Raw genomic sequence first — 24,557 nt, forward strand, 5'->3', positions numbered from 1 at the left:
GCATATGGACTAATAATCTCTTCATAATCCTGTTTCTTTTAGGCAAAATATAAATAAAACTGGATCTTTTAGTCTTCTGAAATAAATTTGGTCTTCCTGTGGAATTTCTTCTTTGTCAGGCTAAGAAGACATTTATTTATTTTTCTGCTTTGTGAAAATGTGTACTTGAAATAAGAGTGATTTGTATTTAAGCATTTCCCAGAAGAAGTAGTAGTAATCCACTCACTAGAAGGTGGGAGATTTGACCGTCTCAATATTTTAAACGTATTCTTAAAACGCCCAACCACATCTCCAAACTGCTCGTTGAAACATGAGTCAAATCACAATTTTTAAAAAAGCATTGCTTGGATAGTACAGGTAAATGCGTGAAAAGGTTAATTCTAAATGTTTTGCAAAGCACTTTGTTGAACCTAAAGTTAAGATATGACTATAAAGATGGACAGTTTACCGTTTAATGGTTTCAATAGGTGAAAACAGCTACAATTATGAGTATGTTGTGGAAAAGGTCCTGAATTAAGTAGACTGTGTGTAAGCGTGTGATAAATTCTGAAGCTCGTTTGGTTCGGATTAAACTAAGCCCTTATTTAAAAGGTAAATACAAGATCCCATTACCTCCTTTCACCTCCCACCATCCCCTCTTTCTCTCTGCCCTCCTTCTCCTCCTCCCAGTCCTGCAGTATTCACAGATATCTGCAACTGTTTCTGCATATGCCAGCCTTGTCTCTAAATACTTCACTAGTCTTCATTTTTATTTATTTATTTATTTTTAATACATGTATTTTTGCAACTCCCTGTAAAGAAACCTGGTTGAAAATGAACCTTGGGGTGGATTTATTTTGATCTGACTTCTTTGTGGAGTTCAATGAGATCAGTGTTGTCTTTGATGTGGTATGTATGAAAACCAATGTTTGTCTCCTTTCTACTGGTAGTTTATGTTGGCAGAGAGAATAAAACGGGTTTAATTACTTAAATTCTAAATATTATTTCACTTTTATGTAACAAATTCTTTGTTAAAAACTTATAAAACACATTTAAGGGTGCTCAACTAGTTTTGTTCTGTTAATAAACTCCAGCAATTTTTTTTTAAAACTTTTTTTCCCTTTTAATTGATTAATTGGCAGCTTTTGTATGTACGTATATTTTTGATTCAATTGTCTTCTTTGCAGCCATCTGTCTAAACTGGACCAGATTCACTATTGAAATGTAAATGTAAAAGGTTGAGATTTTCTGTAAAATAATATAGAGTACATATATACATATTATGAATATTTTAATTAATGACTGGATTAGGCAAAATATATGTAAGCACTTTTTTCTGAAGCTGCTCAATTGAATTACTGTAATTTAGGCTTATTGTAAAATACTATAAAACACAATGTAATGAGTTGAGAGTTTCCTTAGAATAATGTCTGAAGTATCAAAGCTGAACTCTGATACAGTTGACTTGGAAGGCTCGAGGGAAACAAATGGAAAAGCTGTTCATTAATTTCCTAACATGTATCCATATCCGAAGCAAACTGGATGGTCACCCACATTTTTAATTATTAAAGCCCCTCATTTGTCGCCCTCCCAATGACATCACAAGCTCTTTGTTGCTGTAGCGATATATGATCCAGTTAATATCAACGTGAGGACACCGGATACTCTTGTTTTGTGATTGAGGGTTTGCCGTATTTGTTTGATCTGCTGAATTATTGCAACCTGACCGTAATGTCCAACCAACTTTCAAAGACGTGAAAAAGAAACTTGGAACTTGTTGTAAACATTCAAACAAACTGTTTTCCAACTGATTGAATGTGATATGAAATAGATTTATCGGAGGGTGAATCAGCTGTGAGTGATCCTTTTCATGACTGCACTTTCCTTTGATTCGTTTCAACAGAGCAGGAAGAGGAGTTTTCTCAGCGATGAAACTTGGCAAGACAAAAACCTCAAAAGATGACCATAAGAGGGGAGGTAAAACATTGTCTGTTACATTCAAAAACCAAATTACACTCACATTTACTTGCAATTTTCATTTAAATCTCTCTAAAACATAAGTCTGTTTTAATATTTAATTATTGCACCACATGATGTGAGCAGATGAACCAGCAGTCCTGGAAATGGAAGATCTGGATAAGAAGGCCATGCGTCTCGCTGGAATGCTGGAGCCGGACACAATATCCTTGGCGTCAGTGACTGCCGTCACAACTAATGTTTCCAATAAAAGGTCGGAAACAGTACCACATATATGCTCAGATAAGGCCACAGCAGAGAAGCCATTGAGCATGGCTTCTTTTGTAGTGTGTCATTGCAATTATGTATGCGATTGAGTGTTTTAAAAGAAAGTAGCTTCATTGAAAAAGGGAAATTCCTGAACCAAGGGAAATCCTTTAATGTGTTACTTCAAAGCTAGCTTTTGCAGCCTGCTTCTTTTGAATAGCTCCAACAGACGCTTCTCAGAAGACAGAGCAGTCAAAAGCAAGCAATTATGTTACATTGTTAGTTGTTTTTCTGTTCATTTTTTGTTTTATGAGATAAAACCCTCTGTATTCAGCAAGATTTATTCAAATGAAGTCGAATTGTGTGTGAATAAACAAGGAGATGTTACTAAAGAAAGCAGAGGGAGCCAAAATATGTTATATATCCACTTCCCGTGTTGTGATAACCAGAAACCCTTTAATTTCTTTCCATTTCAGCTCATTTCTCCCTTGTGAAAATATGATGACTGTGTATTACATCAGTCTCCCAAACCCCATATCTGTTTGCTATAAATTACACATCCACCAATGAGAAGAAAGGAAAAGCTTAGAAATTTAAATGTTACAACTTTTTTTTTTTTTTTTCAGGTCAAAGCCAGATATCAAGATGGAACCAAGCTCTGGAAGGCCAGTTGATTATCAGGTGTGTTTATGCACCATTTTGTTTTCCTGTCTTCTCTGATACTATTTGGATTTCTGTCCTTTTCTACGCACAAATGAATGTATATTAAATGGGTGTTTAGGTTGCAGTATGGGTTCAGGTAACCTTGCCTGCAAGCTGAATTCTTGTGGTATTTTCGCATGCAAAAACACATCAGAATCCATCGTGTAATCCTCTGGCCTCAACCGTTTGTGACCGAACCGAAAACAGTTCAGGCCAATCACGTTGCAGTATTGTGGTTTAAGGCCTGAGTCTACAGCCGGACCAAAATAAACATGGCAGTGAAGGAGGACGCATGCATAGCTGCTGCTGTCACATCTGTTTTCTAAGAATCCACAATTTCTTCTTCGAAAGTACAGCAATTACAGCAATAAGTGACTAGCTTACCTTCTTGTGGTTTCTTATGGCGTCTTCTGCTTATGTTTTAATTTGACACTGAGATGAACTAAAATCAACCTTTGGTAGGCGGGCACTAGGTGTCGCTTCACCCAATCAGCTTGGAGAGTTCTGCTCCTTCCCTAAAACGGATTCAATGGGAGCAGTCCCAGATCGATAATTCACAGAACGTAGAGTGCTCCACATTATCAACCTGGCTGACCAGGTTAGGTTTCAGGTACATTCTGAGGAAAAGTATATGTCAGACTCATTAGACATTTTTAGAAAAAAGGCTTCATGGGACGCTTGTATTTTTATGCAGGAGCTAGAATATAGACTGGAAATGACCAGCTTAGCATTTACCATCTTTGTACATCAAACAGTGTGCAGTATGGGCTTATTAAGGGAAAGGGTTACTTGTAGCAAATCTAAATGAACAGACTGAGCTCCTCACTTAGTAATAATAGCATTTATAATATACACTCATCAGAATAACCACCTACCGAACAGCCTCTCTTCTGCTACCCTAACTGGTTGAGGGATGAACTCCCTTTGCTGTGGTATCTGGCACCAAGATCTAAGCAGCAGATCTTTTAAGCTGTAAAGTTCGAGGTAGGGTCTCCATAGCTTAGTTTCCATTGATAGAAAATGGTAAAGGAAAGAAACGTATTGCAACAGATCCCACCCACCCCGGGCGATGCAAAGTCTGTCCCACTTCCATCAGGGAAGTTATTCAGGAACATTAAATCCAAAACTAACAGAATTAAAAACAGCTTCTATCCCAAAGCTATGCGGGCCATCACCCCCTGCTGAAAATCAACTAACCATCAGCCCAGTTCATAATCTGTTACATGTTACAAACACACTACTGGTTACACAGGTTTGTGATCTGATGAAAATCATTTATATTGTCTCCCATTAGCCAAAGTATACACACACCTAAATCTCTCAGGGACTGTCTTTTTAGATGTCCATGCAAATTGCACAATTCTGCAGCTAAATTTATTGCACAATATTATAAAAAAAATATTGTATCATAAAGACTGCTATTTTTTGTACTTGAAAGTCTGTTGGATCAGATCATATGGGCCAGTCTTTGCTCCCCCTGGTCAACAGTAAGTCTTGACCACCAATGACCCAGTCCACCGCTGTTGTTTTCTTGGACCACTTTTGATAGATAACAACCACTGGAGTTCAGGAACACCCAATAAAGACTGCAGTTTTGGACCTACAATACATAAATCTCTTGTAAAAGTAACTCAAATCCTGATGGGCAAAGGAATTTTATTAATTTCCGGTCCAACATATCCCATCAATAAAAAAGATTCATGATAAAAAAGTTCATCAGTGTTCTGTCCGTGTTAATGTCCTACCTGATCGAGTCATGAGTACAAAGCAGAAGAATGTACTGAACACGTGCTCTTTGGCTTACATTTTTTGAGGTTTTAATCAGTGAGAATGCTATACAGCATTCTCACTTATTGTTTTCCTGTTTTTCTTTATTATCAAGTGAGAATGCTATACAGCATTCTCACTTATTAAGTTCCTTCAGGTCTTGATTATTATTCCGTACGTTTTTCGGCATCTAACTACTCCTGCATACTTCAACCGATTTAAACAATTTTTGTATAAAAACGTTCAGCTCGTTTACGACATTACTGCTATGTCTTTTTGTAATTATAACTTTTATAATATTTAAAATATTTAACTTTTTGTGCGTTTTTTGCTCTCATTGAAAATGAATGGAAAATCCTTCAAATTCTTCAAATATTTCAGCTTTTTGTCATCTTACTGCTTCAGCCTACTTTCAGCTAGAAACGTCATTCAACTTTTAAAATGTAGTGATATCTTTTGGCTATTATGGTATGTTTCAGCTTTTTCATATCTTTCACCATTTTCGTATAGTACGTCTTTAAAATAATTTTGGCTTTTCAAGAAATTCAGCAAATAACATGCGTTGCTATGGTCGTCAAGGAGCCTCGTTTAGAGTGCGCACTCTAGAAATTCAACAAATTCTTCTTCTCCGAACAACTTCTTCTCACTCGCTCAATCTTCAACCTATCCACATAAATTATACATCAAAACGTAGGAATTTTTGTCTGGATTCGGAAAATGTAACCATCATTGGTGTGGGATTTATAGATTTTTCGCAAATCACCTCAGAGCGACACTAACCCGAAACCTTCCCCATTCATTTCCTATGGAGCGGTTTTCAAAAATGACACCTGGAAATCCAAAACATCACATGTATTTACATCGTCACTACTCCTAAACCGTTTCATGTACAGGCACGAGACTTTCACACATTCATGTCCAGACCCTTCTGGCGCTCACAAAAGAGAAATTTTGTCGATAAATGTTACGGTTTTGCCGCAGGAACAATTTGTTCGGGAGTAGCGTTTTGGGAAAATGCTAAAACAGGATCAGACTTCAATCTCCCCAAATGAGGCACTTTTCTACATCGTCGCTACTCCTAAACCGTTTTATGTACAGGCATGAGACTTTCACACATGAATGTCCCGACCCTTCTGGCACTCATAAAAAAGGAATTTTGTGGATAACTGTTACGGTTTTTCCGCAGGAACAATTTGTTCGGGAGTAGCGAATGTGCAAAATCCTTAAAACGCTTTGGAGCTTCATTCTTCCACATCATCCACTTTTTACATCGTCGCTGTGCCTACACCGATTTTTGTACAAACCTAAAAATGAACTCCATAGTCCTCAAAAGCCTGCTGATACTCAGAGTGAAAGAATTATTTTGATATCTCTTATACTTTTTCAGCTACAGCGATTTGTTCGGGACCGTTTGTAGAGGATTTCTCAAATTTCATAAAAATCCTCTTTATATCATAATTTTTTACGCCTAAATTAAAATATTTCTAGCAAAAACCGATAGTTTTTCTTGTTCTCCTATCCGTTACGAACTAAACGCTGAAAAAATTATGTCTCTACCATTTACAGAACAGGAGATATGGAGCGTTGTTTGAGGCAAAGTTCTCCATTCTATTTCAATGAGGCAGAGTCTGACAAAGTCTCTGCACTTCGGGGGACTGGCCGCTGCAGCTGTGTCAGTGAGTTTCCATGACGACGGAACTCTGAGGGCCAGGGGGACACGCTCCATTCGGATAGAATAGCAACTTTCAACATCCACTGCAGTGGCTGTGATTAATGTAGGAGCCTGAAATTCGCACAGTCACTTCCTCTTAACATTTTAAAATTTTCAAGTGACTTTCAGCCATGTGTCAGTTTTCTGTCCCATTTTGGATGTCACATGCTTTCCTATTGGGCCTTTGCTTCCAACAGGACCTGGCATGATGCCCAGACACGACCCAATTGGCCAATGCAGCACCCCCCACATGTGGGAAATGGCGCTACTGACCATTTTGGTCAAATGTTGAGTTCTTGGCCCAGATGTGGTGAGGCTGAGTTGCTAAAGGAGGCCAATCTGACCCATGAACTTTGGTCACGTTTGGTGACATTAAGTATTGGCACCCCTTTTTGAGGCACTTCCCAGTACAGGATTTGGACCAAACTGACAGAGTACAATCACCCGGTGATACTGAACACAACCATGCTAGCGGCTAACGGTTAGCATGTTGCTAACCAGAAGTAGCTTTAGAAAGGTCCTACCAACTTCTGCTTAGCCGGGGTTGTTCTGCCTTTACAGACAAATAGAGGGCTACAGCTGTGAGGGAGTCTCCATGACAACCCTTTTAGCCAGAGGCTTCTAGGAGGTCCATTGACTTAACATGGCACCTTTCGAAGGGCACTGTGGGTGCTGTGAAGACCGTAGGAAGCTGAAATTCGCAGTGTTACTCCCCGTTAGTATTTTTGACGGTACCACGAGGCAGGCGCCTTGCTAAATTTCTTCAGAATTTTTTTAGTTGTTCTTAATCTTCAAATTCTTCAATTTTTTTTTAATTTTTCAAATTTTTCAAATTCCTTCAAATTTGTTCAAATTCTCTAAATTTCTTCTAAATTTTTTAAATTCTTCAAGTTTGTCAAATTCTTCAAATTTTTCAAATTCCTTCAAACTTTTTCAAATTCTCCAAATTTCTTCAAATGTTTCAAATTCTTCAAATTTTTCAAATTCTTCAAATTTTTCAAATTTTTCAAACTTTAAAATCCTTCAAATTCTTCTATTTCTTTCAATTCTTCAAACTTTTTCAAATTCTTCAAATCTGATTTCAATGTTTTCTGCATCTTCTGCTCAATCATTCTGCAGATTAGCATTCTCACTGCTGTTTCGCAGGAACAGCCTTTTCTAGTCAGTGAGAATGCTATACAGCATTCTCACTTATCAGTGAGAATGCTATACAGCATTCTCACTTATTGTTTTCCTGTTTTTCTTTATCAAGTGAGAATGCTATACAGCATTCTCACTTATTAAGTTCCTTCAGGTCTTGATTATTATTCCGTACGTTTTTCGGCATCTAACTACTCCTGCATACTTCAACCGATTTAAACAATTTTCGTATCAAAACGTTCAGCTCGTTCACGACATTACTGCTATGTCTTTTTGTAATTATAACTTTTATAATATTTAAAATATTTAACTTTTTGTGCGTTTTTTGCTCTCATTGAAAATGAATGGAAAATCCTTCAAATTCTTCAAATATTTCAACTTTTTGTCATCTTACTGCTTCAGCCTACTTTCAGCTAGAAACGCCATTCAACTTTTAAAACGTAGTGATATCTTTTGGCTATTATGGTATGTTTCAGCTTTTTCATATCTTTTACCATTTTCATATAGTACCTCCTTAAAATAATTTTGGCTTTTCAAGAAATTCAGCAAATAACATGCGTTGCTATGGTTGTCAAGGAGCCTCTGTTAGAGTGCGCACTCTAGAAATTCAAATAATTCTTCTTCTCCGAACAACTTCTTCTCAGTCGCTCAATTTTCAACCTATCCACATAAATTATACATCAAAACGTAGGAATTTTTGTCTGGATTCGGAAAATGTAACCATCATTGGTGTGGGATTTATAGATTTTTCGCAAATCACCTCAGAGCGACACTAACCCGAAACCTTCCCCATTCATTTCCTATGGAGCGGTTTTCAAAAATGACACCTGGAAATCCAAAACATCACATGTATTTACATCGTCACTACTCCTAAACCGTTTCATGTACAGGCACGAGACTTTCACACATTCATGTCCAGACCCTTCTGGCGCTCACAAAAGAGAAATTTTGTCGATAAATGTTACGGTTTTGCCGCAGGAACAATTTGTTCGGGAGTAGCGTTTTGGGAAAATGCTAAAACAGGATCAGACTTCAATCTCCCCAAATGAGGCACTTTTCTACATCGTCGCTACTCCTAAACCGTTTTATGTACAGGCATGAGACTTTCACACATGAATGTCCCGACCCTTCTGGCACTCATAAAAAAGGAATTTTGTGGATAACTGTTACGGTTTTTCCGCAGGAACAATTTGTTCGGGAGTAGCGAATGTGCAAAATCCATAAAACGCTTTGGAGCTTCATTCTTACACATCATCCACTTTTTACATCGTCGCTGTGCCTACACCGATTTTTGTACAAACCTAAAAATGAACTCCATAGTCCTCAAAAGGCTGCTGATACTCAGAGTGAAAGAATTATTTTGATATCTCTTATACTTTTTCAGCTACAGCGATTTGTTCGGGACCGTTTGTAGAGGATTTCTCAAATTTCATAAAAATCCTCTTTATATCATAATTTTTTACGCCTAAATTAAAATATTTCTAGCAAAAACCGATAGTTTTTCTTGTTCTCTTATCCGTTACGAACTAAACGCTGAAAAAATTATGTCTCTACCATTTACAGAACAGGAGATATGGAGCGTTGTTTGAGGCAAAGTTCTCCATTCTATTTCAATGAGGCAGAGTCTGACAAAGTCTCTGCACTTCGGGAGACTGGCCCGCTGCAGCTGTGTCAGTGAGTTTCCATGACGACGGAACTCTGAGGGCCAGAGGGAGAATCTCCATTGAGATACAATGGCAACTTTCGACGCCCGCTGCAGCGGCTATGATTAATGTAGCAATCTGAAATTCGCACAGTCACTTCCTCTTAACATTTTAAAATTTTCAAGTGACTTTCAGCCATGTGTCAGTTTTCTGTCCCATTTTGGATGTCACATGCTTTCCTATTGGGCCTTTGCTTCCAACAGGACCTGGCATGATGCCCAGACACGACCCAATTGGCCAATACAGCACCCCCCACATGTGGGAAATGGCGCTACTGACCATTTTGGTCAAATGTTGAGTTCTTGGCCCAGATGTGGTGAGGCTGAGTTGCTAAAGGAGGCCAATCGGACCCATGAACTTTGGTCACGTTTGGTGACATTAAGTATTGGCACCCCTTTTTGAGGCACTTCCCAGTACAGGATTTGGACCAAACTGACAGAGTACACTCACCCGGTGATACTGGACACAACCTTGCTAGCGGCTAATGGTTAGCATGTTGCTAACCAGAAGTAGCTTTAGAAAGGTCCTACCAACTTCTGCTTAGCCGGGGTTGTTCTGCCTTTACAGACAAATAGAGGGCTACAGCTGTGAGGGAGTCTCCATGACAACCCTTTTAGCCAGAGGCTTCTAGGAGGTCCATTGACTTAACATGGCACCTTTCGAAGGGCACTGTGGGTGCTGTGAAGACCGTAGGAAGCTGAAATTCGCAGTGTTACTCCCCGTTAGTATTTTTGACGGTACCACAAGGCAAACGCCTTGCTAAATTTCTTCAGAATTTTTTTAGTTCTTAATCTTGAAATTCTTCAATTTTTTTTAAATTTTTCAAATTTTTCAAATTCCTTCAAATTTGTTAAAATTCTCCAAATTTCTTCAAAATTTTTAAATTCTTCAAATTTGTCAAATTCTTCAAATTTTTCAAATTCCTTCAAATTTTTTGAAAATTTTCAAATATTTCAAATTTCTTCAAATTCTTCAAATTTTTCAAATTCCTTCAAACTTTTTCAAATTCTCCAAATTTCTTCAATTGTTTCAAATTCTTCAAATTTCTTCAAATTTTTCAAACTCTTCAAATTCTTCTATTTCTTTCAATTCTTCAAACTTTTTCAAATTCTTCAAATCCCTTGAAATTTTTACTTTTTTTTTCAAATTCTTCAAATCTGATTTCAGCGTTTTCTGCGTCTTCTGCTCAATCATTCTGCAGATTAGCATTCTCACTGCTGTTTCGCAGGAACAGCCTTTTCTAGTTATTATTATTATTATTCCGTCGGCGTGTAACTACTCCCACATTTTTCAACCAATTTCAACAATTTTGGTGTCAAAACGTTCGGCTCGTTCCTGGCATGCCTGCTATGACTCATGGTTATGCTAACTTTTATACTTTTTAAAATATTTCACTTTTTTGTGCATTTTTGGTTGCTCCCATTGAAATCAATGCAAATTCCTTCAACTTCTTCTAAGTCCTTCAAATCCTTCAAATTCCTTCAAATTCTTCATATTCTTCAAATTCTTCAAATTCTTCAAATACTTCAAATACTTCAAATTCTTCAAATACTTCAAATTCTTCAAATATTTCACATTTATCACGTTGTTCAAACTGTTCAGGTAGTCCAAACTGTTTGAAGGCTTCAGATGTTGGCTATATTTCTATGTGTACTGTTTAGTACAATGATTAAGATGTTTGCCTTTCACTCTGAGGGGCCAGGTTCAAATCCCAGTTAAGACATTGATTTTTTTTCCAACCAATTTCAACAATTTTGGTATCAAAATGTTCGGCTCGTTTCTGGCATGACTGCTATATCTCATGGTTATGCTAACTTTTACACTTTTAAAAATATTTCACTTTTTGTGCGTTTTTGGTTGCTCCAATTGTAAATCAATGCAAATTGCTTCAAATTCCTTCAAATGCTTCACATTCTTCAAATTCTTCCAATTCTTCTAATTGTTCTTAATCTTAAAATTCTTAAAATTTCTTCAAATTTTTCTAATTCTTCAAATTTTTCAAATTCCTTCAAATTTTTTCAAATTCTTCAAATCTGATTTCAATGTTTTCTGCATCTTCTGCTCAATCATTCTGCAGATTAGCATTCTCACTCGCTGTTACGCAGGAACAGCTTTTCAGTGAGAATGCTATACAGCATTCTCACTTATTGTTTTCCTGTTTTTCTTTATTATTATTATTATTATTATTCCGTCGGCGTGTAACTACTCCCACATACTTCAACCAATTTCAACAATTTTGGTGTCAAAACGTTCGGCTCGTTCCTGGCATGCCTGCTATGACTCATGGTTATGCTAACCTTTACACTTTTTAAAATATTTCACTTTTTGTGCGTTTTTTTGGCTGTTCCCATTGAAATCAATGCAAATTCCTTCAACTTCTTCAAATTCCTTTAAATCCTTCAAATTCCTTCAAATTCTTCACATTCTTCAAATTCTTCAAATTCTTCAAATACTTCAAATTCTTCAAATACTTCAAATTCTTCAAATTTTTCAAATATTTCTCGTTGTTCAAACTGTTCAGGTAGTCCAAACTGTTTGAAGGCTTCAGATGTTGGCTATATTAGTATGTGTACTGTTTAGTACAATGGTTAAGATGCTTGCCTTTCACTCTGAGGGGCCAGGTTCGAATCCCCACTAGAACAAAAAAACATTTTTTTAACCAATTTCAACAATTTTGGTGTCAAAACGTTCAGCTCGTTCCTGGCATGCCTGCTATGACTCATGGTTATGCTAACTTTTATACTTTTTAAAATATTTCACTTTTTTGTGCGTTTTTGGTTGCTCCCATTGAAATCAATGCAAATTCCTTCAACTTCTTCTAAGTCCTTTAAATCCTTCAAATCCTTCAAATTCCTTCAAATTCTTCACATTCTTCATATTCTTCAAATACTTCAAATTCTTCAAATATTTCCCCTTTTTCCTTGTTGTTCAGACTGTTCAGGTAGTCCAAACTGTTTGAAGGCTTCAGATGTTGGCTATATTTGTATGTGTACTGTTTAGTACAATGGTTAAGACATTTGCCTTTCACTCTGAGGGGCCAGGTTCGAATCCCTGTTAAGACAATGATTTTTTTTCCCAACCAATTTCAACAATTGTGGTATCAAAATGTCCGGCTCGTTTCTGGCATGACTGCTATATCTCATGGTTATGCTAACTTTTACACTTTTAAAAATATTTCACTTTTTGTGCGTTTTTGGTTGCTCCAATTGTAAATCAATGCAAATTGCTTCAAATTCCTTCAAATGCTTCACATTCTTCAAATTCTTCCAATTCTTCTAATTGTTCTTAATCTTAAAATTCTTAAAATTTCTTAAAATTTTTCAAATTCTTCAAATTCTTCACATTTTTCAAATTTTTTCAAATTCTTCAAATCTGATTTCAATGTTTTCTGCATCTTCTGCTCAATCATTCTGCAGATTAGCATTCTCACTCGCTGTTACGCAGGAACAGCTTTTTCTAGTTTGATTTAATTTGATTCTGTGCATGTTCTTCTTATCCGCAGTGCAAACAGAAACAATAGACAAATGAGTCAGGTCAGGTTCAAGTGCAAACTTATTTACTGAAAAAGGAGTGAGCTGTTTCCATTAAATTTGTCCACACAAAGCACCTCTGATATTTGCATACCTCCAGAAGTTCTTGATCTATAATTGCATCAAACACTTGACTGAATTGGACACAGCTTCAGTGGGGCAAATCGAAGACGTATTTAGCACCCAGTTAACCTTGATCAGATCACTGAATTGGGCCAAATGATCCAACTCACTTGAAAGAGCAAGTGCATGAGGTTGGCTGAATTGTTGAGGAGAACAATGTTGTCCAGGTGTTCAGATCTGATAAATGAATCTCTCTCATCAGATCAGCATCACAGTGATTGAGGCTCGACAGCTGATAGGCTTAAACATGGACCCTGTGGTGTGCGTGGAAGTCGGCGATGACAAGAAATATACATCCATGAAGGAGTCCACCAACTGCCCATACTATAATGAGGTGAGCACTTGTTTTATTGTTCTAATTAACATTCTTCATGAAAAATGTTTTTATTAGGTCCCTCATGTCCATATAAATCTTCGGATTTTATATTGTAGTAAATCTAAGGTGCATTAGTTTAAGTTTCGTGTTAAAATTGAACACAAAATGAAGACACCATTATTGATTAGGCTGAAGTGTAGAGGGGTGAAATCCCTGTGATGCAGGAGATTCTCTGCTGGATCTGGGAGGAATTAGTCAGGGTAGATGAGGATGTTCCAGAGCTCAGACTCTTTGTTGTGCCCTGCAGGGAGTGAATGTGACAGTTTGTCCGTTATCGATTCCTCGAGTCTGACTGAAAATCCCCCGCTGAGAGAAAAAACTTGCAGCCACAGAAGTTGAGATGACAGCATCTCGTGCTTTCTGTGCTCACTATCAGATTGCTTTGACGCCTGCTTTTATCTGTTACTTTTTTCTTATCTTTCTCTGCAAGTAGTATCTGAAATTGGTCGGCATTGCCCTCTGATCTGCTGCTGTCAATGATTACATCGAAAACTACATGTTTTGGAAAAGTAATGTTGCCAAAGGATTGCTTCCTGTTGGTTTAAAAAAAGTCATTAAAAATATAAAGAGCTAATTTGGCGTTGCCATCTGGTAGGTTGACTTATGTTATCCCAGTTTATAATGCTTCCAGGGAATTAATTAGCTTTTTTTATTATGATTTTAACCACAGTCTTTTTTAGATACCTGATTGGTTGTTCGTGGGTAGAAATACTTTCTCTTCAATTGCATTTAGAAATACCTGGTGTAAGTTTTAGATATCTTTTTAAAGGAGCATTGCACAAGTTTAAAGGGTAAATATTATTTATTTTTCTCTCCCATACATGCCCAACGTGTAAAATAAGTTTTGCTCTATTTACCGAAGATGCCTCTACAGGCTCTAATAATCAGATCATTAAAGAGTGATTAGGGTTGTATTCTGTGGACATGCGCTCTTTCACCTCGCTACTTTGTTGAGTCTCCGCTGCCATTGACACATTAGCGAGAGAACACAGGCTAACTTCAATATTTATAACCTTCTTGCCTCAGAAGACATTATGTCTCTAAACAAAAGACCTGTGCAGTTGCAGTGGCAGATACTTTTCCTCTTCTCCCATGCACAAGCACAACACTGGTGTCATTTCAACTTGTCGCCAGAGGGGGCAGACGACAACACTGAACACTGAACGTGTGCTACGCTCCTTTAAGATACAGCTAAAGGACTCTGTTAAAGAGGGAATTTAAATCATTCTGGATTTGCTTGCAATACCATGAAATAAGATTTTTATACTGCCACTCTTTCTTTAAACTATATAGAAATCTTACCTCAATATTACCTTGCGCAACAGCAACGCACAAAGCATTCTTTGATGCATGTCTGCAATACTTTTGCTGTAAATTGTTAATTTGTTTTGGGAAAACTGGTTGGTGTGAATCAGTCTTTGAGCCATAACATTAATGAAAAGAGTGAGTCACTTTCTCTAAAACTTTGAGGTATATCAAACATTAAAACCATAATCAAGCTTGAGCTCTGGGAAAGATCAAAACCTACTGTGGTACGTACTCTGACTCCTGTACTTCAAACAAACTCGTCTCCTGTGAACGTGACATTCATTCTGGTTTGGGAGTTGTTTTGAATTTTACAGCTACTGTATCTTGTGAACAATCACAGTCTGCTCTCAGAACCATCAATCATCTGTTTTCTGTATTCGTTCCTGCATCTACTGGGGCTATCCCATTCTGAGACGAGTTGATAAAAGTGTTTTATTGCACTCTTGATTTTGTCCTTACAATTGCCTGACTTGTAAAATGGCAGGAGTAAGTACTTTGCAGTTTTATGGATATCCATGTGTCTCTTCTCCCTGCAGTATTTTGTCTTCGATTTCCACGTCCCCCCTGATGTCATGTTTGACAAGATCATCAAGCTGTCGGTTAGTAAACTACACCATTTAAACACACACCTTTTCCCCCCTCACACCAAACTGGGACCACCCTGAGGTTCACAGGGTTTGAAAGGCTATTCAAATGTGGCTGGTTTGTGGTAAATCTGGAAAACCTCACTTCTGTGTGAGACAACAAAGGTCCTACTGCACTATTAACTCTTGGTACGTAGGTAAGTCATTGCTTCCTGCTTGGCGATCCGACAATCTTCCTTCTATTTTTTTCAATCAAGCCCAAAATAATGTGGAATTTCTTTTAATAGGGCAAACATGAATAAAAAACTTTTAAAGGTTGGATGTACAAGGATTTAAACATTCCTTTCCTACAAAACCCTGACCACTTTTTTGTTTAATTAAAATACTGCAAGCTTATTTATTGTTGAGGTGTTCAAAAAATCATGGAATAATCTGTTGATTTATTTAGTTTATTTTATTATTTTTTGGTTCACTCCAACGTTTGACTTCCTGATGTTAGCCGACACGACAAAAAGTTTGAACATCGCTGCTCTGGAGCCTTAAGTTGTTTTTTTAGACCTTCTGCCTCACAGATGATCTGCCACTCTTGCTACCGATTTACATGATGTTATCTTAAGTTGGTGTGAATGGGGCATGACAGTTTGTTATATTATATATTACTTTTTTTTGTCAAAGAAAACAGCACTGATTAAAATAAATATTGTGCAGAATGTGAAATATTAAAATACATTATGTAGCCACGGACTAAATATTAAAATAAAATATAGTTGCCCTCCTTGTACAAAAATGTCAATGCATTTGCAGAAATCCATGAGTCTATAATTGTGTTTATGGTTTGTTTTCTGTGTCTACTTAGGTTATCCATTCTAAAAACCTTTTAAGAAGTGGAACGTTGGTGGGAACATTTAAGATGGATGTTGGGACTGTTTACTCTCAGCCTGGTAAGCTACCTTTTATAGGGTCACCAGCAATAACAAATAGCTGATGTCCCTCGCTGTCAGTCTAAAAAGAATCTACTAAAGATTTGTTTGGAAAGAATAGCCCATTGCTTTGAAATAAATATTTTGCTGATTTGCTGATTTAAAAACAAATCTGTTGGCATCTGTCACAGAACACCAGTTCCATCACAAATGGGCCATCCTGTCTGATCCTGATGACATCACAGCAGGGTGCAAAGGTTATGTGAAGTGCGACATCGCCGTTGTTGGGAAAGGCGATAACATCAAGACCCCACATAAAGCCAATGAGACGGATGAGGACGACATAGAGGGGTGATGTGTTGTTTTTTTTCTTATAAAACTAGATTTAATCATAATATTAAAATGTCAGCGTGTTGCACTCAGCTGTATGTGCAAAATGTTTTAAGTTATAGGTCTGTCTTTATATCTGTGTATCATTTCCCCTCAAAAGCAACCATTGACCTAGGATCTTTTTTTTTTACCCATAAAGTGCCTTAAAACACCACCGAGTGCTGCACATAACTACAAACTGTGAACATATTATATTATTATACATTAAGAGAAGAACAAATCTATAAATATGACATAGAAACTATAATAGATTGAGCACAATGAAAACAAACAAAGTCAAAGTCTTGCTAATGTCGACAGCCAAAGACAAGTGATGTTTTCTGGATGGCCACTGAATGATTTAAACATGATACTATAAGGTTGTTGTCATATATATATATATATATATATATATATATATATATATATATATATATATATATATATATATATATATATATGGTTACCCTCCTAGCACTATCAAACTCTCTGTCGTAATAATCACAAAGTATCTCAGCATATCTTCGAGTGCCTCGAGTTTATAAGATTCTAATTTCTGCATAAAAACTTATTAACAAAGAGATGCGTTCACTCTCCATGGTCTGGTCTCTGAATTTGTTTTTCTGCTGCTCCTTGTACCTTAGAAATCTGCTCCTCCCAGAAGGCATCCCAGCAGAGAGACAATGGGCGAGATTTTATGTCAAGATCCACCGTGCTGAGGGGCTTCCTAAAATGAACACCAGCATCATGGCGAATGTGAAAAAAGCCTTCATTGGAGAAAACAGAGACCTCGTTGACCCCTACGTTCAAGTGCAGTTTTCTGGGCAAAAGGTTTCCCCTTTCTCTCGCTTTCAAGTGCTTTGTTTCTTTCTATGCCTGTTATGACTCCACTGGGAATATTTGCTGTGGAAAACACTTTAGGCTTGACAAAGGGTACAGATGTGGATTTGTTTTAGATTTACTGGCTCCCAAAAAATAAAGCAATTTGCACGGTGCGGCTCATCACAAAAGAAGTTAATCATGTTTTAGGATTAGATTATATTGCTCTCGCCCTATTGCGGAACAATAAATAATTTTAATCTTATTTCATCCATCCCTCTATATTTCTGAGTCTCAGCAAACCAGGCTGCGGTGTTTTCACAGTACCAAACAGTAACAGTTTTACTTTGTGGAAAGCTCAGCTAAGTTTTATTTCTTAATACCAATTGTTGTCTTTCTAGCTTTGTTCCAAAAAGATAAAATAGAGTAATGTATTGTGATATATAATGGAACAGGGATATAACTATAAATAATATTCATATAATATATAAACTATGCTCAGATTTAGTGAACAGTGGCTGTTCCTATGTACGTGATCAATCCAGCTGTGTGTGTATTTTCCCAGTCTGTGAGTTAAGCATCAATCTGCTTGTGTACGTCTCCAGGGAAAGACTTCTGTCCAGAAGAGCAGCTACGAACCAATCTGGAATGAGCAGGTCATCTTCACAGAGCTGTTCCCTCCTCTCTGCAAAAGGATCAAGGTGCAGATCAGAGACTCGGATAAGGTCAATGACGTTGCCATAGGAACCCACTTCATCGATCTACGGAAGATTTCAAATGATGGCGACAAAGGTATCGGTCAAGACACAATGGGCAGTATAGAAGTCGATTGACTTATTAGAAACGATTAGTTATCAAGCATGTCCATTATTCTTTTTCCCTGAGTAATTTCTTTGCAGCGAATGGCAGCTTGTAAGTCAAACTCTGGTTTGCCAGACTGTTTTCCAATAGCCAAGGGATTTTACAGGCTTCCAAACTTAAATGCATGTGTACATGCTCTGCTTTCCAAAAGTGAACATGGAAGGAAAAGGATGCATGATTCTGAAATGATTTTACCTGTAAAATCCTAACAAAAGTGTTGAATGCATTTTTTCTCAGCCCCCTTTACCATGATACCCTTAAATAAAATCCAGAGCGACCAAATGATCTTTAGTAGTACCTATGATTTGATATTAGAGTTGGAAAAATTGTTCCTTGAAATTATTTTCCTTGAAGTTTCTAACATGCTCAACTGGCTGCTGAATCCTCACACTGTAGTAGTGTCGGTTTACCCATTTTTATTTATGGCTCAAATCACAAACCATTTCAAACCCTAAAATATTACTCCTTCTACACAGATGCCTGCAAACAGACATTGATTTAAATCATGTTACATAATAATAAATGAGCTGTAGATTAGTTTAAACTCATAACAGAATCACAATTTGAAGAAAAAAAATTAAGTGCTAGAATTCTACCTCCAAGACCTCTATTCAGACGGTCCTGGTAAAAGAAAAAGTGCTACCACCCGTCCATGGTCATTTAAGTGGGAAAAACAACGTCCTTGTAACTTATCTTTAATTTAGTAATTCCCCTGAGAAAACTATCCTGTCTGGAAGGGAAACCCCTCCTGTGCGTTGCTTTAGCCCCGGTCCGTTTAGCTTGCAAACATTGCACCTTTCAGCCAATGGAGCTTCCAGGGCTTCCCCGGTGTCTGAGCTCCAAATAGTGGCCACAAATGCCAAACTATCCCACGCTCTCTCTGCCTGTGTTCGTCCACTAAGTTAAAATGAATTGACTAAATCATTTCAAAACAATAATTAATTACTGTATTCCCAGCGGACCTCAAACTGGAGTCCCTGGACCTCCGGGGGTCCGGGAACCACGGATTGGGGGTCCGTGAAACGTATGCTGCCAGGTCTGAGGAGGCACTGCTGAGGATGCGTCGGGGATGAGCTAATTAACACAATGGACTAATATTTAACTCTGTCCACTTCATAAAGTAAGGTGAAAGCCAAATCAGCAAAAATTAGGAATTATGACAACAGTTACATCGAGTTTGGCTTTATTGAGAATGAGGATCTAAGCAGGAGTTTGAGAACTCCTGCTATATACAATTCAAAACTGCAGTAATTCAACAGACTGAAGTGGAACTTTTCACACGGACTGCCAGAAAAATGCCAAAAGAGCTAATTTTCCTCCAAACACTTATCTAGGCAATGCATTTTTTTAAATAACTAATTTAATGTAAAGGATTTTTAATTTAATGCACTGAATGTCGACCATTGAAATTAGTTACAGCACCGATGTCAACTCAAACCATCCTGATTCCTTTTTTTTTTCTCAATGTAAACTCCTTCAGGCTTTTTGCCCACCCTGGGTCCTGCCTGGGTCAACATGTACGGCTCCACTCGTCAGTACACACTAATGGACGAGCACCAGGACCTCAACGACGGGCTCGGCGAAGGCGTGTCCTTCAGAGCACGCCTCCTTATCTCTGTAGCTGTGGAGATCCTGGACACCACGTCGCCTGAAGTCATCAGCTCCACCGAGGTTCAAGTGGAGCCTGTCTCAAACATCTCAGAGGTGAAAAGACTCCCTTTGAAGAAAAAAAAAAAAAGACTCCCTTTGAGAATTGATTTTAAGTGGATATACTTATAAGGTGTAAGGCAATCAGCATCATCGTTTTATTCACCATACTCTGAAATGGAAACTCTGACTTGCCTTATTTTCTGTAAGAGTGCCACGGGGAAAATTGAAGAGTTCTTCCTGTTTGGTTCGTTTCTGGAGGCTACTATGATCGACAGGAAGATTGGTGACAAACCAATAAGCTTTGAGATCACAATAGGTACTTAGCCCTTTTCTTGATATTGTTGGAAGAAAAAAAACAAACACAAAAATCAATAGCTCATGTCACCGTGTGCAATCTTTTGAAATGCTCGGCCAACAGGAAATTATGGCAACCAGATAGACGGTGTGAGCAAATCTTCCTCTGTGAAGAAGAAAAAGAAAGAAGGTGAGAATGAGGAGGAGGAAAATGAGCTGATCCAGAACTCCAGTGAGGACGAGGCTGACGAGGAAGCGGACCTCACCTCAGTCTCCTCGACTCCTCCCATGAAACCTTTCATCACAGACAGGTCTGTGTTCACTACGACAGGAAGGAACTTGAAGAAAATAATAAAAACCTAAGTTATATGATAAACAGGAAAAAAATGTTTTTTTTTTTTTTATATATTTACAGAAACTACTTCCATCTACCCTACTTTGAAAAAAAGCCATGTGTCTACATCAAGAGCTGGTGGCAGGATCAAAGGAGACGGCTTTATAATTCGAACATGATGGATAAGATTGCAGATAAGCTGGTGAGTGAGACTATGTGGCATTTATAGTCCTCATGGCCAAAAATTTCATAATAATTTTGGCCTTTAAGAATACTTTTGAAAAAGGCTCTTCATATGCCATACAGCCTCACCTATTTCTAAAAACTCAATTTCATATCACACATGCCAATTGCCAACACAATCCTGGCTGGCTGGCTGACCACTCTTCTCGACAGACTTGGTGAAATCTATTCAAAATGTTCGGTTTCCATGCAAGGACACGACCTATCAGGTTGAGGTTGGGGTTTTGGGAAGCCCCTTACAGAAACCTGATGTAAGCCTTCCAAAGTTGTTATTTGTATCTGTTTGGGATTGTTGTTCTGTTGAAAACCCAGTTGTAAGATGAAAGTGCAATTGGTTAGGGTGTCCATACACAACCCAATAACCAACAACGGTCAAGTCTGTCATGACACAAGTTGACATCAATGTGGAGTGAGGGATTCACATCCAGAAAAAAAAAGTCCCCTGATCCAAAACCAACACCTTGATTTTGCAGCTACCAAAAAAGACAAGCTAAACGCCTTTTGGAGAAAGGTTTTATGGTCATTTTGCAAAGAGCAAGAGTCAGACGATTAATTTGAGCTTTTGAAACTAAGAACACTATACAACACATCATGCATAGTGGTGGTAGCGTCATGCTGAGGGCCTGTTTCACAGCCGTAGGTACTGGTGTATTGCACAAAGTCAGTGGTATAATGGAGATTAGATGAATTAATGCTAATTCCTAATTGTTTAAGCTCGAAATCAGCAGCTAGACGGTTGAAACTTTTAAAAGGGATAAAGCAGACTGACATTTAGCTACCAAAACTGCCTTCACAACAAATCTATAGAAAATCTAAATGTACTCTGTCCTTTTTTATCAAGAAGAGCGGTCAAATATGCAACCAGAATTATGCCAGGAACTTGCTGATGATGACAAAAAGCAAAAAAGCTGGTGGTTAAGGTGCAAAATCCTAAAGAACATTTCACTTCATATTAGTGAGGCCGTATTCATATGTTTGAGCCTATGTATAGAAATCTGATTGCATTACTGTTCATACATGTCTGTAACACTGCAAGATAATTACATGTGATATACATAGGGACTGGAGTAGACGTGAGGTCAAGTAGCAGTTGTATTTGTTTGACTCCATTTCCTTGTGTGCCTCCACCAGGAAGAGGGCTTAAATGATGTTCAAGAAATTATTAAGACAGAGAAAGCCTTTCCGGAGCGCAGACTCAGGGGAGTTCTGGAGGAGCTCAGTATTGGCTGCAGGTAATCAGTAACGAAAATGTATCATCGTCTTGAATCATAATTAGAATTGTCAATGGTAGCTAGTCCCTATAGAAAGTTTCAGCTGGCAGCTATTAATTGTTTAGGCTGCAGCAAAAGGTCTAGTTTGGTTTGGTTGCTGTCTTAAAAAAATATGTTTCCATGCTCAAGGGGCAGCTAATAGCCTTTTTCCAGTTAGCTGCCTCTGGAGCATCTTCCTGTAGCAGACAAATACATTTATTAAGGGTTTTATGCTGAAAGTACGCAGCAGATTTTATCAACGTTTTTTTTTTTTCTAGCCCTTAAAGATCTTATTGTGTTTTTGTAATTCAGTTCAAGTGATATAATGCTCTAATTGAGAATCAGCACATCACTGACACCAGTATCTAAATCAGGGATCCCCAACCTTTTTGAAACTGAGAGCTACTTCATCAGTACCGTGTCACACGAAGGGCTACCAGTACTAACCTTTGAAGTAGAAGAGTCAGTGTTCACCAGTAAACTTAGTTGCAATGTTTTTTTGTAGATATTCTCATTTTTAAATCCTATATAAATGTAAGTGTGATTACAAAAGTAGAGCAACAGACTAAAACCACATTTTAGATGCAGCTCACTGGTTGCGCTAGTTTTCGAACGGGCTTGATGGACCCACGTATGAGCACCATGTTGTTGACCCCTGATCTAAGTAATATATTTATCTGTGTTTTTCTCTTCTTCTTCGCAGTCGGTATGTGACACTTGCTAACAAAGACGTGAACCTGGCAGGCAGAACCAAGCTTGATCGAGAACGCCTCAAGTCTTGCATGAGAGAGATGGTATGATTTATTCCTCTCAAGCACAGAAGGAAGCTTGAGTTAATTAATATATTCCTAGCTTCTAATCTCACTGTTGTGGTGAGTAAATAGAATAGAGCTATAGAGTAGAACCTTATTACCATATTTATTACTACTTGTAGGCCATTTGCATGCATTTGCGGAATCACATTGACAACTCAATGTGTATTCACCTACATTTTGAGTTGCATGAGTCAAAAGGTAGGGACAACAATATAGCTTTTTTTTGTCAAATAGCTCTTTCTTTATAATTTTAAGCATTACTATCATGCTTCACACCTGCAGGACAGCATGGGACAGCAGGCCAGGCAGATTCGCACGCAGGTGAAGAAAAACACGGTCAAAGACAAACTCAAGCTGGCGCAGAACTTCCTGCAGCGGCTCCGGTTCCTTGCTGATGAGGTAGAGATTCAGTTCTGTGTAACGCTAATATGGAATAGCTCACGAGTAAAAAAAAAAAAAAAAAAGAGCTCAAGACAGTTTAAAGCTTCCTTTGTTTTAATCGTTCCCAGCCTCAGCACAGCATCCCGGATATTTTCGTCTGGATGATGAGCAACAACAAGCGCATCGCTTATGCCCGGATTCCTTCCAAAGATATCCTGTACTCCACGGTGGATGAAGAAACTGGCAAAGACTGCGGGAAAGTCAAAGCGGTCTTCCTAAAGGTACTACCACCCATCCATACCTCTTTCTCTCTTACTCCTCCTTTCTTAACTCTTTAAAGTTCTGGTCAGAGGTTTACATAAAATTATAATGGCAATGAGTGTCTTATTATTTGCACCTTTAATGACGCATTTTATCTCTTCTTTATCCAAAGCACAATGATTATACAACAAATAGATTGGGTGATTGTTAAAGACAAAAAAAAGTGCAAAAGTTAGTATTTTCTCTGTATTATTTTAGATTTATAAAATTAGACAGACAGGCTCAAGTGAACACGTTCCAACCCATGTTTAGTTAAATGTTTCTTAGCAAGCCGGAACTCAAATACCTACTTCCAGCCATAAATTAAAGCATTCTGGCATAACTGGGGCTGGATATTCAACAACTTTTCCTGCTAGAATTGGAAAAGTCACGCATTATTTAAAATGCTTGACTTTCTGGGGCACAGCATAGTTTTCAACGCAATTTACAATTTTTTTTAGCCGTAATAAGGACAGTGGCTTTTGGAAAGCCTCTCCAGAAGCTAAAGCCTGCTTTATCCATTGCAAAACGAGTTTTAATGTGTGTTTGGGATTATTGCACTGCTGGCACACACAACTGCGTACAAATATCAGAGGTCTGACCCAAACTCTCCCCATTGGATAGAACTAAATTCATTAAATAGTTTAACCACCACCCAAGGACCAAGACTCAAGCCTGACATAAACTGCAAACTGCTGGAAAACCAGTGTCAATGTCAACAGAAAAGGAAATTTTGCATCAACAGAGTCTTAGCGGGTGGCTCATCTTTTCTTTACTTTTCTTTTTTTAAAGAGGGTGGCTCTTCTAAAAAAAAAAGAAGCCCGTGGCCAAATATCAATCACCACTACATTCTTAGTGCTTTGCAAAAAGTGGATGGAGAAATTAAAATGGAGGACTCTCTCCAAACTCTTCAACCGCTCATCAAATAAAGAAGTGCACCTTTAAAACTTAGACAATAATCCCAAACAGACATCGGAAGGTTTTTGAATTAAGCAAAGCATCCTAACATTAACCATAAAGAATGGCTCTGACCTCATACCTTCTAAAAATAGATGGGCTATACTTAACCAAAATATAAACTAAATGAACGTCACCAATTTTCTCAAGAAGAGTGGTGAAAACCACTTAAATAATGAGAGACAGAATATATTGCAAAATATTTATTTCAGCTTGTA

The 24,557-nt window shown here is 37.8% G+C and overlaps 1 protein-coding gene across 9 annotated transcripts in view; it reads left to right on the forward strand.

Moving 5' to 3' along the window:
- otofa (otoferlin a) overlaps positions 1-24,557 on the forward strand; it is a gene marked incomplete at its 5' end in the record, with an annotated part of 60,187 nt that overhangs the window by 13,200 nt on the left and 22,430 nt on the right. For all 9 annotated transcript variants that reach the window (XM_036147342.1, XM_036147341.1, XM_036147340.1 and 6 more), the window contains 17 exon segments: positions 1,883-1,956; positions 2,083-2,209; positions 2,829-2,883; positions 13,081-13,212; positions 15,099-15,161; positions 16,003-16,087; positions 16,258-16,417; positions 17,080-17,266; positions 17,860-18,046; positions 19,596-19,819; positions 19,973-20,081; positions 20,184-20,370; positions 20,475-20,595; positions 21,768-21,868; positions 22,590-22,680; positions 22,984-23,100; positions 23,211-23,363. In XM_036147342.1, the coding sequence (XP_036003235.1) occupies positions 1,883-1,956; positions 2,083-2,209; positions 2,829-2,883; positions 13,081-13,212; positions 15,099-15,161; positions 16,003-16,087; positions 16,258-16,417; positions 17,080-17,266; positions 17,860-18,046; positions 19,596-19,819; positions 19,973-20,081; positions 20,184-20,370; positions 20,475-20,595; positions 21,768-21,868; positions 22,590-22,680; positions 22,984-23,100; positions 23,211-23,363 (2,173 nt within the window).

The sequence above is a fragment of the Fundulus heteroclitus genome, chromosome 15, assembly GCF_011125445.2.
Source record: "Fundulus heteroclitus isolate FHET01 chromosome 15, MU-UCD_Fhet_4.1, whole genome shotgun sequence".
In the NCBI taxonomy this organism is placed as follows: domain Eukaryota; kingdom Metazoa; phylum Chordata; class Actinopteri; order Cyprinodontiformes; family Fundulidae; genus Fundulus; species Fundulus heteroclitus.